Source organism: Helianthus annuus, chromosome 6 (assembly GCF_002127325.2).
Source record: "Helianthus annuus cultivar XRQ/B chromosome 6, HanXRQr2.0-SUNRISE, whole genome shotgun sequence".
In the NCBI taxonomy this organism is placed as follows: domain Eukaryota; kingdom Viridiplantae; phylum Streptophyta; class Magnoliopsida; order Asterales; family Asteraceae; genus Helianthus; species Helianthus annuus.
The window spans coordinates 17,270,073-17,285,009 of record NC_035438.2 but is presented as its reverse complement, the minus strand read 5'-3'; the positions used below and the strand labels follow the sequence as shown (position 1 = coordinate 17,285,009).

At 33.8% G+C, this 14,937-nt stretch overlaps 1 protein-coding gene, 1 long non-coding RNA gene and 3 other non-coding genes across 6 annotated transcripts; all 5 read right to left on the bottom strand.

Moving 5' to 3' along the window:
• Positions 1-396: 396 nt before the first annotated feature.
• On the bottom strand, positions 397-488 carry LOC118480073. Its single transcript, XR_004861712.1, has one exon. It is a non-coding gene; the product is annotated as a small nucleolar RNA Z223 (small nucleolar RNA).
• A 36-nt stretch (positions 489-524) lies between these two features.
• On the bottom strand, positions 525-611 carry LOC118480093. The gene has a single exon (XR_004861729.1). It is a non-coding gene; the product is annotated as a small nucleolar RNA U36a (small nucleolar RNA).
• A 199-nt stretch (positions 612-810) lies between these two features.
• LOC118480094 lies at positions 811-959 on the bottom strand. Its single transcript, XR_004861730.1, has one exon. It is a non-coding gene; the product is annotated as a small nucleolar RNA snoR134 (small nucleolar RNA).
• A 2,704-nt stretch (positions 960-3,663) lies between these two features.
• LOC110864855 lies at positions 3,664-6,089 on the bottom strand. The gene is made up of 2 exons (XM_022114018.2): positions 5,689-6,089; positions 3,664-4,514 (listed from the first exon to the last, which is right to left on the bottom strand). The coding sequence occupies exons 1-2, from the start codon at positions 6,008-6,010 to the stop codon at positions 3,811-3,813; spliced, it is 1,026 nt and encodes a 341-aa protein (XP_021969710.1). The 5' UTR covers positions 6,011-6,089; the 3' UTR covers positions 3,664-3,810.
• A 1,608-nt stretch (positions 6,090-7,697) lies between these two features.
• LOC110864854 lies at positions 7,698-10,561 on the bottom strand. 2 transcript variants are annotated; one of them, XR_002550116.2, is made up of 4 exons: positions 10,399-10,561; positions 9,651-9,740; positions 9,049-9,139; positions 7,698-7,943 (listed from the first exon to the last, which is right to left on the bottom strand). It is a non-coding gene; the product is annotated as an uncharacterized LOC110864854 (long non-coding RNA). The 2 variants fall into 2 exon arrangements; XR_004860192.1 differs by lacking the exon at positions 7,698-7,943 and having other exon boundaries at positions 8,279-9,139.
• Between the last annotated feature and the right edge of the window lie 4,376 nt (positions 10,562-14,937).

Genomic DNA, 14,937 nt, shown 5'->3' with positions numbered 1-14,937 from the left:
CGTGTGTTTTTTTCTTATGTGTTTTTATTTCTGTTTAGAATAAGTCAAGTCCATGTTTTTGATCGTGTGAACGTTGGAGTTGTTTCCTAGTTAGTGGGTCAGTTCCTAGTTTTTCTGAGTCTGTTAGTTTGTGGCCGTTGTTGGCTTGGCTATATAAAGCCGGTGGTGTTTATTGAATAAAGCAAGCATTCAAGTATTGTGTTTTGTTTATGCACTTGACACTTCAAAAACGAGTTCACCAAGGTTACACAACCGCCAAAAGAATTATCTTGCCTTCTAGGTGTTGGGTTTTTCAATAATCGCCCATCTGTGTCCAGTGCTATCTACAAAACATTTCTACCATAAGAAAATAAGAAATAAGCAATAATAAAAAATCAAATAAGCTGTCAATGTTATTAATAGCTCAGGGTAAATAACAGCTCTATCAATCAAGAATTTTCTGAAGCAGAACTGGCTTAAAGCTGTGTATTCAATCATCACTGCTATTTAATCTATTCATCAAAAAATAAAAATCATAAAAGGATAGGCTCATATTAAGAAATTCAACCATTTAATCCTTTACTTCATTGATTACTCTCAGAAGCGCGGATAAATCATTCAAATCATTGCCAATCAATATATAAAACAATACATAATATATAGCGGATGTTTTTAGAGGAAAAACAATGGTAAAAATTTAACCTCCACGTTAACACCGCCTGGATTTTACTATATGCCTCCATGACTAGACCTCTTTCCAATTCATTGATTTGGGAAAAAAGCTTAAGGTGTGGTGAGGCAAAAATAAATAATATTTATACAAAAAATTGATGATGTGGCCGTCGATTTGACACAGAAACGGCCATAAAAAAGGTACAAAAGGCTGAACTGCAACACTTGACGGCGTTAGATCTGATCTAGCACGAGCATTGGGGCTTTTTCCGTCACAGTTTCAGGGAAGCCCGGGGTGCTACGTGCAGATTTAAAACATAGGAAAGATCATAACCTAGAAAACATAAAAATGGAGATTTTGTGACAATATAGATCGCGAGGCTGTGATATTGACACCGGAACAGATGATTTGATTATATAGGCAAGTTTGCTGGATTTTGAAACCCTAGAAATATAACGTTGTTCGTTTTCTATGGCTGGTTTCATCTTGGGCCGGCCGGCCCATTGGATTAACAATACCATTCGAACTCCTTTGAATCTTTGATCCAAAATCTTCAGATCAATTTTTAACGTCTAAATTCCACTTAACTTTGCATTTATAAAGATTTGAAGTTGAACTAAGGTGCAAACCGCAAACACAATACCAAAACATTCATTTATCGTTGAGAAAAATACCCATAGATGTTACGAAGAAATAAATATCAGGATTACAGGATAGATGGTAATGAGAGTTACATTCAGTTAATTCAAATTAAGCTTTTATTCAACATAGTAAACAACACTAGTTGGGATGAAAAATCATGTGTTAGGGGAGGAGGGGTGGTTCACTAGTGATAGTTTTTATCACTCTCACTATCCAATCAAATCATGCCATGTCAGCACCCAATATTCTATCACTAGTGATAGAAATGTAGGGGGGTGGTATCACTAGTGATGGTATCACAACCTTTTTATTTATTCCATCAGTGTACAACTCCTCAGCACTAGAGTACAACCCACCATACACAAAGTTCCAAACTTTCAACGCGTGACCACCACAACGCGTTAACTCTTCCACGCGTGGTGGATGTGAGTGGCGGCGGTGTGTGGTATTGTTCCACGCGTGATACTTTGGTATCACGTACCCACCCCGGGTCCTCTTATAAATGTCATCAAAGTCACTCTTGTGTCGTTTCTAATGCTGAGGCAAATATCAACAACAACGGGATTCTCCTTAACGGGTTGGATTTTACAAATGGTACCACAATCCAAGGGCGGATATAGCTTGAGACAAGGGGTAGCCACTGCTACCCTTTGACGCTCCGGCGGTAGTGTAAATTTTAGAAATATTTGACGTTTTTCGATTTCGCTGCCCCTATGAAAAAGAAATTTTTGAAACGTTGCTCATTAACATTTTTTTCTAGATGCGCCACTGCTACAATCAATTGTTTGTTGTATTGGATATAATTCAAACCTCATCAACAATAAGACAAGTTTCAGAAAGGGATGATCGTGAAAGCTTATGTAAAACTCACATGGACCAAACCTTAAGTAAAACTCACATGGACCATGGACTCAGTCAGCAATGCGTTTTAGGGGGTGTTTGGGATTGCTTATGAAAAACAACTTATTGACTTTTCCACCCCGTATCTTCTTTTTTAAAAAGTCACTCCCCCCTAACTTTTCAATTTCTCGTTTTGAGTAAAGTGCCAAAATGGTCCATGAGGTTTGGTCACTTTAGTCCAAAACTTAAACCTTTTGAATCCGGGTCCCTGTGATTTCAATTTTATTGTCATTTTCATTCAAAAGCAAAATCTGGTCAAATTTTTTACTTGACATCCTGCTTTTTTGTATTTTTTTTCTCCTTTTTAATGAAGGGCAGAATGGTCTTCAAAGTTTAATTATAACAAATAAAAAAATAAAAAATTGACCTTGAACTTATAAAGACAAACGTCCCTCACAGTCAACGAACGTCATCTTCCCCAAAGACCTGCATTAAACCCTAAGTGCTCTGTTACTAAATCGCATGTCTTTGGCGAAGATGATGTTCTTTGATTGCGATGGACGTTTGTATTTATAAGGTCAAGGTCAATTTGTTATAGTAAAACTTTAAAAGGTCAATTTGTTATAATAAAACTTTATAAGGTCAATTTATAATGTCAATTTGTTATAATAAAACTTTATAAGGTCTTTGGGGAGGATGATGTTCTTTTTTTAATTTGTTATAATAAAATTTTAAAAGACCATTTTGCTCTTCATTAAAAGGGAAGAAAAAGACAAAAAAACAGGATGTTAAGTGAAAAATCTAGCCAGATTTTGCTTTTAAATGAAAATGTCAACAAAATTGAAATCACAGAGACTCAGATTAAAAAGGTTTGAGTTTGGACTAAAGTGACCAAAACTCAGTGACGATTTTGGCAGATTACTCTTTTCCTTTTCAAAGCCTTAAAACCTCCCTTTTCAACTCGTTACCCAAAAATCATTTTCTAAAAACTTTTTTTTTTCAAAAAGCTATAAGTCAACAAGTTTTATAAGCAATCTCAAACACCCACTAAACGTTTTGATAATGCATGAGATGAAAACTTTATAGTTAAATGTTACTGTTGAAAGAAATTTTCAGAGGAGCAGGGGCGATGCTTTGAAGGGGCCGGGAGGAGCGCCCGACCCCCCGAACTTTTCGGCCAGTAGTGTTATATATGTAGTTTTCGTATAGAAATTTTTGGGTATATACGTTTTCGACCCCCCGGTTCTATAGAAATTTTTTGGTATATACGTTTTCGACCCCCCTTAAAAAAATTCAGCTTCGCCACCGCAGAGGAGTAACCTTTAAAATCTTGTGTTTGAATAACAAAGAAAACATTGTAAGGTTTCGATGAACAAACAACAATATTAAGCGAGAGAAAGGGTCAAATATTACACAAATCCATTAAAATTTTCAAGTTAATAGCCAACTATTAATTAAAAATAAAACTTTAGAAAGGCATCTTTAATTTCATTTAATCAATTTTAAACTTTAAAATAGTAACAAAAATGAAATCTTAGAACCATATGCATTGTTAAACAGTAACAAATTTAATCTCATTACCACAAAATCACTTTCTGATTAAACAGATTCAAAGCATCAACTCAAATACATTTATATCTCACAAGTAAAACTGATCTAAACCGCATGACGACCTTTCAGACCACCATCCATGTCAAATGTCGATATCCAGCCCATCTAGCAGCAATCCGGACACCAATAGCTAACGCTGCACATAACAAAGGAACCGGAACCCTTCGCCCCCCTGTTGTTGTAACAGAGACTTCATCTTTCACTTCTTGCGGCTGGTTCTTGGAGTACTGGACGACAGCCAGAGCCAAGAACCCACCGATGACTACAACCCTGACCCACGGCTCACCTACACCTGCCAGCACTGCGGCAACAGGCAAAACAGAGGACACGTAATCTCTCTTCTTTATAAAACGTGAAAACGAAAATAACCCAAAAAGAAGGGTCCAAAACACAAGGTCTCCAATCATTCCTTTGACAGCAAAGTATCCGGTGAGACCCGAAACCGTTAACAGATGCCATTGGTTATCTACTGAATTTGGAGATGCTACTTCACTAATGGCGAGTATAGCTGATGTCAGCATGATGATTGTTGAAAGCTCGGGGATGGGAGTGTATGCTATTATTTGTGAGTAGAATGCCCGAAGGGTGTAAAAAATGGTTTCGATGGCTCGAATTGTGGCTGTGATCGGATCGCCTATGAAATGGAATACTAGGGCTAATACTAGTTTCGAAATGTATCCGAAGAACTGAAAAATTGCTGTTGCGGCCTTTTTCCAGTTGTAAAGTTCCCATAAGACTGTTCTCCACGCATACAAGAGGAAACCCAAAGCTGATGTTTTGAAAAAAAAAACAGAAATGTCAAGATGCAGAACGACTATAATAGTCTAAAGAGTTAACTGCCATTTTTGTCCCTGTGGTTTGGTGGAAAATGCCACTTCAGTCCAAAAAAAAAATACGTCAGTTCCGTCCTCAACATTTTTGAAACGTGCCACTTCAGTCCAAAAAGATAACGCGCCGTTAAAAACGTTGAGGACGGAACTGGCGCAAGGCATTATCTTTTTGGACTGAAGTGGCACGTTTCAAAAATGTTGAGGACGGAACTAGCGCAAATTTTTTTTTGGATTGAAGTGGCATTTTCCACCAAACCACAGGGACGAAAATGGCAGTTAACTCTAGTCTAAATTTATGATAATGAAAAACACATGCTCTGCTCATTACATAATTCATATGATAAACATTGTAATGGAGCATCAAGTATGAAGAGTGACAACATGCTCTTCAGACTATAACAAAAATCCGTAAGAATATATCTATTGTTTGGTCTATTTATCAAATACATATAGTAGTTGGACCTGGATCTCACTCTCTTAGTCAAACATATTTCATTAAGCTCTTTGACGACTATCATAACTAGTTATTTCGGTTTTCTTGTAACGGCTTTAACTATAACCTCAACTCTTCTTAAAGATGCACAAAACAACCCGTTTTTGAACGGAAACCAGGACCCAAACCAAAACTGGTTTAAAACCAGTATACATAGAAACCGGCTTGAAACAGGTACAACCCGTCACGTGGGTTTGTAACCAGTTTATAGCCCTCTCCTTTGAAACTGGTTAGACCGAACCAAACCAGCCAAAAGACCCAGTCAAAAAACCAACAAAACCCGAACCACTTTCCATTGACCTACCCAAACCGGCTTGAATCCAATTTGTGCACCTCTAGCTATATTTATTGGTAATGAGCAAGATACAACTTATCTGCTAAATTCTGTGTAGTTCTGGTCACTTATCGTGTTAATTACCAATTCTTGGTGACTGTGATTCATATGATAACTCAGATTAACTGATAAACAGTTTGGTTCATTAGGGGTGTTTGGGATTCCTTTTAACTTCTGACTTCATAAGTGAGAAGTCAGAATTTCTTACTTCTCAACAAGGGCAACATCGTGAAGCTCAATGTCACATAAATTCATCCATAGATAAATAAAAAAGATTACAAAGTACCGATTAAATAAGGCCATCTGACCGGAGGCTCAGGAACTTCTTTGGTCAAGTATCTAAACCTTTCGGGCATCGTACTCTCGCCTCGTGCTTGCATTTCAGCTTCATCTTTTGACGATTCGCCTTCTATACTGCTGGATGTTGATTTTACAACAAATCCTAGAGGTTTTGTACCGTATGAAATAACCCCCAATTTTGTTGCTCGAAAGGTAGTTGGTATTGAGAATTTGGAGCATTGGATTGAGTGTGATGTTGTAGTATGAAATGGAATCGATTTGGGGGAAGGGTAGGTAGAGGCAAGGGTTGAAAGTGAAACCGTCGTCATCGGTGGTTTCTAGGGTTTACACACAGGCTTTAGCCATTGTTTTATCCTGTTATAAACTGAGTTTGGATAATACACAAAAGAAAACTGAGGGGGTGGCCTAGTTTTTAGTTTTTTTAACAAAGCTTGTAGCTTTTTTTAGCTTTTTTTTTTTTTTTAAATAAGCTTAATTTGGTGTTTGGTTTAGCTTTTTTTAGCTTATGCTTATTAGTTTTTATAAGTTAATTTGAAGAAAGATGGTTTTTTAGCTTATTTGAAGAAGCTTCTTGGTGTAAGGGCTAATGATATAAAATCTATATCTATACTATATAATAAAAGAAAACACTTTGGGGACACTTGTCATTATTCTAGACCATCTATCCTCATAATTATTATTTAATTTAAATTTAAATTATTAATTTAATATATGTTTCAAACATTTTTACGGATAAAGTTTCATAAAATATCTTTTTATTTATTTATATTACTTATTGGTTCTTTATAATACTTATCTTTAAAGATAGTAATTTTATTTAAATTTAATACTTATGGGTATTCAACATAATATATATCCAACATCGGAACACTATAAATTTCTTTTAATAAATAAGAATGAAAAATATATTAAAATATTTTTAAATACGTAAGTTTTGAGATCACAAATATCTTTATACGAAGCAACATAGTATATATCCAACATTGGAAATTATAAGTTTTTTTTTTAAATAAATAAGAATATTTTATTTTATTTTTTCTCTTATATCTTAATAATTTAATATTTCTTTATTTAAACTATTTTTTTGTTTTTCTCTTGTATCTTATTAATTTAATTTTTTCTCTTTTGCTTATTTTTAACTATTTATATTTCATTGATTCAGCCAAGTGTAACAAACAAATTTATAACCTATTAATAAATAAAAAAAAACAAAGTAAATGTTATAACTTATGTAATACACAAGTTTCTAACCTAATAATAATAAATAAGAAACAAAGTTAAATGTTATAAAAAGTATATAATAAATCAAAGTTCATTTTTCTTCAAAAACATATATTAACAAGTGTTTGTATTAACCAATTATATTATATGTATTCAAGTCGTATAATACACGTATTTATCCAATCCGTGCAATGCACAAGTTTTCAAAGATGTAACTTTTTTATTATTTGGTATATATAATTATATTTATTCAACCCGTGTAATACACGGGGTTCTAACCTAGTAATCTATAAGCTAATCCAAACACTAAAAAAGAGCTTATCAAATGATAGAAAATAAGCTATAAGCTAGTTTAAAATATAAGCATAAGCCAAAAAATAAAAGCTAGGCCAAACACCCCCTGAGTTTGGAGAATACACAAAAGAAACCATACAAAACCAATGTTTTAAAAGCCGGTTTTTAAATCATAACGGGTTAGACTAAAAATTGATTCAACCGGTTGAAATGAGTTGTACTAGGCGGTTCATCCATGTTGACTAATTAACCATATAAATCCATAAAATAAAAATTCAACTAAAAAACTAATCCAAAATTATATCCATTCATAATTAAAAAAAAAATATTTTAAAAGTTAATCCATAATGAAAGTTAATTTGAAAAATTTAAGGCAAAATTGCACAAATCAACCTTTATGTTATACTCAAACTGCACTTCGTATCTTTCACTATAAAATCGGCAAAAACCAACCTTTACGTTCATGTTTTGCTACAGGTTTGTAACGCCCGTCTGGTTTTATTAATATTTTAATAAAAGATACAAATTTTTATGCTAAAATGTGTCTTTACAAAACTTGTTATACCAACATTCCCAAATGATTACAACATTTCAAAAACAATTTATAAGTGTTTACATAATTTACTTATATCAACACAAATCAAGATTTGACGCGGAAGCTTCATTTAACGTGTGTTCGGTTCTTGCTCGCCGCTTGATCTTCATTCGGATTAGGTCCATCTTCACCTACGGTCAAAACCATTTAAATAATTAGGTTTGACACTTTAATAATCGAGTATAAACAAGTTCCGTGCTTAACGTAACAAAACAAGAAATTATTTTTGTTTTGTTTTCAGCCCCTTCACCCGGCCGTGTCAAAAAGTCACCCGGCCGTGTCAGTTAACATATATTTTTCACAGCCCAACCACCCGGCCATGTCAAAAAGTCACCCGCCCGTGTCAACTCTGCACGTCTATTTTTCATTAGTTTTTACCGAAACAGACATAACTCTCTCGTTTTTAATCCGTTTTACACGATTCTTTTTCCTACGCGTCCGTAATTTAATTCTCCATCAGATGGAGTTAAAATCCGACATCCGGATTAACAAAAATTTAAGACTTTTAAATCTTTGGCTTATTACCCTTTTTACCAAATTTTGACCCGTTCGTGATTTTATCAAACAAACATGCCTATTTGATCTTTAAACCCATGAACTTCATAATTTCAATATCTCCTATTATATTAGGCTCAAAATCACGGGTTTGTATACCTTCTTTAACCCGTTTTGACTTAGAAGCTTATTTTGACCCGTTAAGGGTATTTAAGCACTTTTACCGCATAATTCATACCCATTCACTTCTAGCATTGTACTTCCATATTATTTATCAATTTATCTTCCACCACAACTATATGTGTGGAGGATTTAATGTGGAGATCTATTTATTCCGAGTTTTACCCCTCGGATTATCATTTTACGGCAAAGACTCATATAGAGTCAATTGACCCAAAGATTCACATATTTCACTTTTTATACTTAATACAAGTATCTATTTGGTTACAAAACTCATTTCTAAGCAACCTTTAGGGATCGTTTGCTTAATTTCACTTATAAGAGCATTTTGGTCACTTTTACCCCTCCTATTACGACGAAGGACCTTTAAAGCCATGTTCGACCAAAATCTCACTTTTAAAACTATAATCTTGTTTAGAAACCATTATATTTCTAAAATACCATAATCATGACCCAATTTATTCGGTTTACCTTAATGATAACCGAATATCTATATTTTATCCTTGTCTAACACTTATAGAACCTCAAGTTCTACATGACGAGTTGAATCATTATACAAACCTGGCTCGGATCAATATATTGACCCGTTTCGATACCTTGCCTTAGTAGCCGCTAAGTAATAGCGATGTCAACATTCAATCGATATTTATTCCTGTAATCATACAACTCGACAAACCATTAGTCGATATTGTCAAAGGGTGATACTTTCACCTTTTGACCCGTTTGGTCTAAATGACCGTTTACTTTTGCGAGATGGATTTATCATCATCTCGTCTACATGACTTGTACCGGTTTACACCGTACGGTCAATTTTCCTTATAAATCTATTTCTTGATCATTTTGACCCCTTTATATCTTACGCCATAAAGTGTCCTTCAAAACTAACGGTTATCGTCAACTAGTGACCACCTTACCGTTTAACCCTTATTAATTGTATTGATTTACCTTACAAGGTAATCATTTAGAACTCGTTATTTATTAGTCATTGCATGACTAAATGATCTTATTAGCTCTTTTTAATCATTCAACATGGTTTATCATTAATGTCTTTTGTTCCGAACCGCACATGACGGGTCAAAACATCATAAGTCAAATATGACTTTTGATTATTCATAATCTATAAAACCAATAGTTGTTAATAAAAGGTGTAAGCTTTAACTTACCTAGTATCCGGATTATGCTCTTTTCCGCGTATACGATCCGTTTGACCCGCTTCTTTCCCCAAGCCTCCATCTAGCTTGTCAAGAGTCAAACTAGCATCATAATTCGTAAGATGGTTAGATTAGTCATCATTATTATGACTAGTTCATCTTACGGACTTTATGTCGAAACTTCTATTCGACTTCATCATAGGTTAGTTCGACTTTCTAAAGTCAACTACCTTTAATCATATAATATGCACGATTAAGGCAAATCAACATTATGATTAGAACCCGTTTTATCCCATATCTCATGTGATTAGTCAAGCTTGCCAATTACGCGTTTCACTTGAATTTCACCACTTTACTTCTCATTTAGGCATTTTAACAAACACCTAATGGGCATTCTTTTATAGAATTTAACAATCAAACTTATGGCTACCTATCTTGCCAATTTCAACATCTTTTACTAGAAGATCATCAAATTCATGGTTAAATGTCAAGATTAACTTCATAAAGTTTAAATAACACTAGTTTGACAATCATGGTTCTAGTGTTCATCATGTTTCTACAAAACCCATTTAAACACCCATAATGGATGATCATGAACTTTATAATTTCAACACTAATTCAACTAGTTATTGACTAGGGTTTACTCCTAGACGTGATTTCATCCTAAATTCATCCAAACTTTAATCATGCAAGCCAAATTTTTGATTTCATATGTTCACCAAGAATTCAAGATGGAACTAAATAATGAAATTTGGCATACCTTATGATCCCTTCATCGAGGTGATCATGAATTCGTGCTTGGATTTCGATTTAGGTTGGATTTACCCCTTCAATTTGTTGATTTTATGCTTGTTAGGTTTTGAGCTTGAGAGCCCTTCTTGGCTGCTGTGTTTTGTACGACCAGAACACACACAAAGGTGTGTGTTTTGGTGTTTTTAGTTTTAATTAATAAAAACTCATTTTCTCATCTTAACCATTTTAGTCCCTCTACTTTACCCATGTTTATAAAGGTTACTACATCAAGTTCCCTCTTTATTTTAAAACACTAGACTAACTAGGTTGATATTCCTAGTTATTTAGTGGGTTATGGGAGTTATAACCTGTTTTATTTTAAGTCCCGTTAACTCGGACTTCTTATAAACTTACTCCCTTAAAAGCTTTTATTCACGTTGTATTTAATATTAGGATTATTCCTTTAAATTCTAATATTTTCGGGTTAAATTTTACCACTAACGGTATTTCACCCGTCTTTCAGTATTAACGGAGTTTGATTACTAATCCCATTTTCGAGGTGTTACAAGGTTCAACCTTGCATGTGAGGGTATTATGGTCTTTTCCCAAACCTTTTATTTAATACATTATTTTAAATCAAGCGAGTGTAGGGGATGTACTTATACTCTTGAAATTATGATATTGAGATTAGTATGAGCTTAATACAGTTTTTCATGGTAGCAGAGCATAGGAACTCTTGATTCTAGTGACTTCCATAGATTTCGACGATCTCCATTAATTCTGTTGACTTCCAAAGATTCCAGTGATCTCCATTGATTCCAGCAATCTTTTCAATTTCTCTTCTAATCTTTCTTCTACTTCGTTTATCTCCAGTGACTTTGTGACCAAACACCCTCTTCCGACAAAACACCTAATTCTCCGGCCATCTTCTCCGATGACCTAATTTTTCATCTTTCTTCTTGGTCAGTTTTTCGTATCTGGAGTTAATTAGAAGCTACTTTAACCGTTAATTCTTATTCACAAGTTCAAGTAGCATTAATGGGATAATTTTAGAACATTTTTTAAATTATCTCATTTCTTGTTATGTAATAATATCATGTTGATTAATGATTATAGCGTATTGTTATGTTAAAGCACATTAAAGTAAACTATAACTAGTATAGTATTATTATATCTTGCATGTTGTATGATTTTCTACATATGTTATATCCTATTATGGTAATAAATAAAACTTGAGTTGACACTCAAAATTTAATAACTATTATTTTTATTACAGTCATTATTACGCCTTTGATAAGAAAGATATTGCTAGCGCGCTACTAGCCCCTCCACCTTAGCATTTTTCTCCTCAATAGCCTTCCCTCCCCACCATTTTACGTGTGTCATTTGAGGGGCGCTATTGAGTGCTCGCCACTACAACAACGATGAATAACGGAGAATAGGGGTGTTGACCATGTGATTTGTTGTTGTTGTTGACGACGTTAAAGAAGAAATGGTTTGTTGCCTTGATTTTTTTTGTTGTCGATGGAAGAAGAAGGAGACGAGGAAAGGAAGGAGTGGTGATGGTGGCCGGGAGTTTAAAGAATTTATGGTTTAGTTTTGTATTTTTGTTTTAAAAGAATGATGGGTAAATGGGCTAATAAATGTGGTTTAGTTGTGTATTTTTGTTTTTTTTTTTAACGACAAAGTTGGATCACTGATTGACGGGCCACTAGAGTATTATCGTGCCAACAGCGGAATCATCCGATCATATCCATCTCCATTAGGTATAATGCATGTACACAAATTCAGGAGAAAACTCAATATATGGGAAAACCCCACTTGTGAGAGTCGAACCCAGGACCTATTCGTCCCAAAGTCTTATCTTACCCTTAAGATGCCACTAGGTTATGAAGTCATAGGCTAATAAATATACTAAATTAGGAATACATTTAACCAAGTTGTTATTAATCGGCTAAAAAGATTATGTGTTTTTGTTTTAACTATGTTTTTTTTTTAATTTTATTAATAATGTTTATAAATAAAAAAACTAAACTAATTATATATTATATGTTTATATCTATAGTATATACTAAAAGAAACTATTTATGGGACGTTTGTATCATGTTAGGTTATGTCTTATGGATAATTATTATTTTAATTTAATCTAATCTAATTAATTATAGATAACTCTTCTACTAAATAGTATTTAGTTTAATATCTTATGGATAATTATTATTTAGTTTACTCTCTTCTAATTAATTATAAATAACTCTCCTACTAAATATTATTTTGTTTAATCTTTTCTACTTAACTATAAATAATTATTATTTAGTTTAAATTTAGTGTACATTTCTTATTTACTTCTTAAATAAAATGTTTGACCACTGTATCTTTTTTTCAACAATCATCCCCGTAATCACCATATTTATCGCGTACCGAGTATACCATTAGTTTTTTTTAAATATAAATTTCTTATTATTTGGTATATAAAATCATATTTATTCAAACCGTGTAATACACGAGGGCTTTTAAAGATATAACCCTTTTTTTATTATTTGGTAAACAATATTACATTTATTCAACCCGTGTAATACATGTGGTTTTAAAGATATAACTTTTTTATTATTTGGTATATAAATTACATTTATTCAACTCGTACAATATGGTTCTTATAGATATAACTTTTTATTGTTTAATATAAAAATTACATTTATTTAACCCGTGCAATAAATGAGGTTTTTAAAGATATATTGTTTTATTATTTAGTATATAAAATTCATTCATTCAACTCGTGTAATATACGGGGTTATATCCTAGTATTATATATAAGCCAGTGAATCGTGTTTTAATTATTAGGGGAGGAGGGATGGTCACTAATGATAGATTTCTATCACTCCCACTATCCAATCAAATCATGTCATGTCATCACCCAATATTCTATCACTAGTGATAGAAATGTAGGGGGTGGTATCACTAGTGATGCAATTCTATCACTCCTAAATTTTTTTAATTTTCATTTTAAAATTTAGAAATTTTTAATTTTATTTTAAAACAAAATTATAAATTTCACTAATTTTTTAATTTTTTATTTTAAATTAGAAATTAACAATAAAACACTAAAATTAAAAATTTCATTAAATTTAAAAGATACTACTTCAATTTAACATACTAGATGTAACACCCCGTATTTTCGAATGTAAAAGTCAAAGTCCAAGTCAACTTTGACTTCTTTGACTATTAGTCTATTTTATGTTTATTTGTATTATGTGGAGTAAGTGTTGTAATCCAGAAAGAATCGAAGTAATCGAATGTTTAATCGATGCGAACCGATTTACGACTGTGAATAGTAGGAAGTAACAATGCGATAAAGTTAACCAATCAGTAATCAAGTTATCGAATCATTAATCGAACTCGAAATTTGGTGTTATATTACTTGTGTGTGTGCCTTATGTGTTACCTGTGCGTGCTTACTTTATGTTTTGTGTGGTATTCAATCGAATCAATCGAAACTCGAAACTCAATCGAATGCAATCGAAATCGAATTATGACGAATGGTAGCGTAAGGATGGTGTGAAATATAGATGATTGTATGTTAGATATAGTGGTTGGGACTAAAAGTAATTTGATTAGGAAACTCTATCGTACTCGTAACGTCTTCAATCAAAATCAAAATATCAGAAATCGTCGCACCGAACACTCGAAACAGGCTGTGGATCGATCAGGCTGTCAGCCGATCGAACAGCCCAGCCGATCGGACGGACTGTCCGATCGAGCAGGCTGTTCGATCGGGATGCCTGGCCGATCGGCCAGCCCTTTCCTCTTTTGGAGCCTATAAATAGGCCTGTCATTGTCATTCTTTCCACTTTTGGAAACTCTCTGACCGACTAGCTCGTGCTCCTCATCTTTTCTCAGATTTCTTCCGATTCCGATAAGTTTTCATCCTAAATCTTGTACTTTCTTGATCAATACACACTCCTACACATTTCTATCTTTCAAATCTTGATTTCTAACCGTGAAATCATCCAGATCTAAGCATTCTAGGATGATGTCATCATGGTGTTCTTCAAGAACATCATGTTTTGGCCTCATTCCACCAAGTATCACTTGGATCTAGCCGATTTCCACATAAACAAACTAAGATCTATTACAGATCTGCACATTTACATGGTGTGAAGGATTGAAAGAAGGATTTCCAACTTTCTTTCAACTCTTTTACACTCAATGCTTCAAACCGGTAGAAACGGAGCTTGAACCAACACACTAATCATTCTAATAGTGGTGTGGTTTAAGATTCAGATTCTATCTACAAGGTTCACCGGTTTCGGGTTAAGCGTTAAACTACCGTTCTGAACCGTTCACCGGCCGGATTTGGGTGATTCCTGTCCGAGCATGGGAAACAAGTAAGAACGAAAGTGTTATGGTTCAGCTCGATGTCAAAATACCTCGATATAATGTCAAAACAATCATAACAGCCAAGTGTTGGACGAAAAGGCCGACCAGGTCAGAAAGCTGACCGATGGGACAAGATGTTCGAACGGACAGCCTAGCCGATCGGACATGTCAGCCGATCGACCAGGTCAGCCGA

Excerpts from the sequence above, each read along its gene's own strand:
- LOC110864855 (XM_022114018.2), bottom strand. The coding sequence starts at position 6,010 with ATGACGACGGTTTCACTTTCAACCCTTGCCTCTACCTACCCTTCCCCC. Across the intron at positions 4,515-5,688 it reads CAGATGGCCTTATTTAATCG|CTTTGGGTTTCCTCTTGTAT; the intron begins GTACTTTGTAAT and ends TCAAAACATCAG.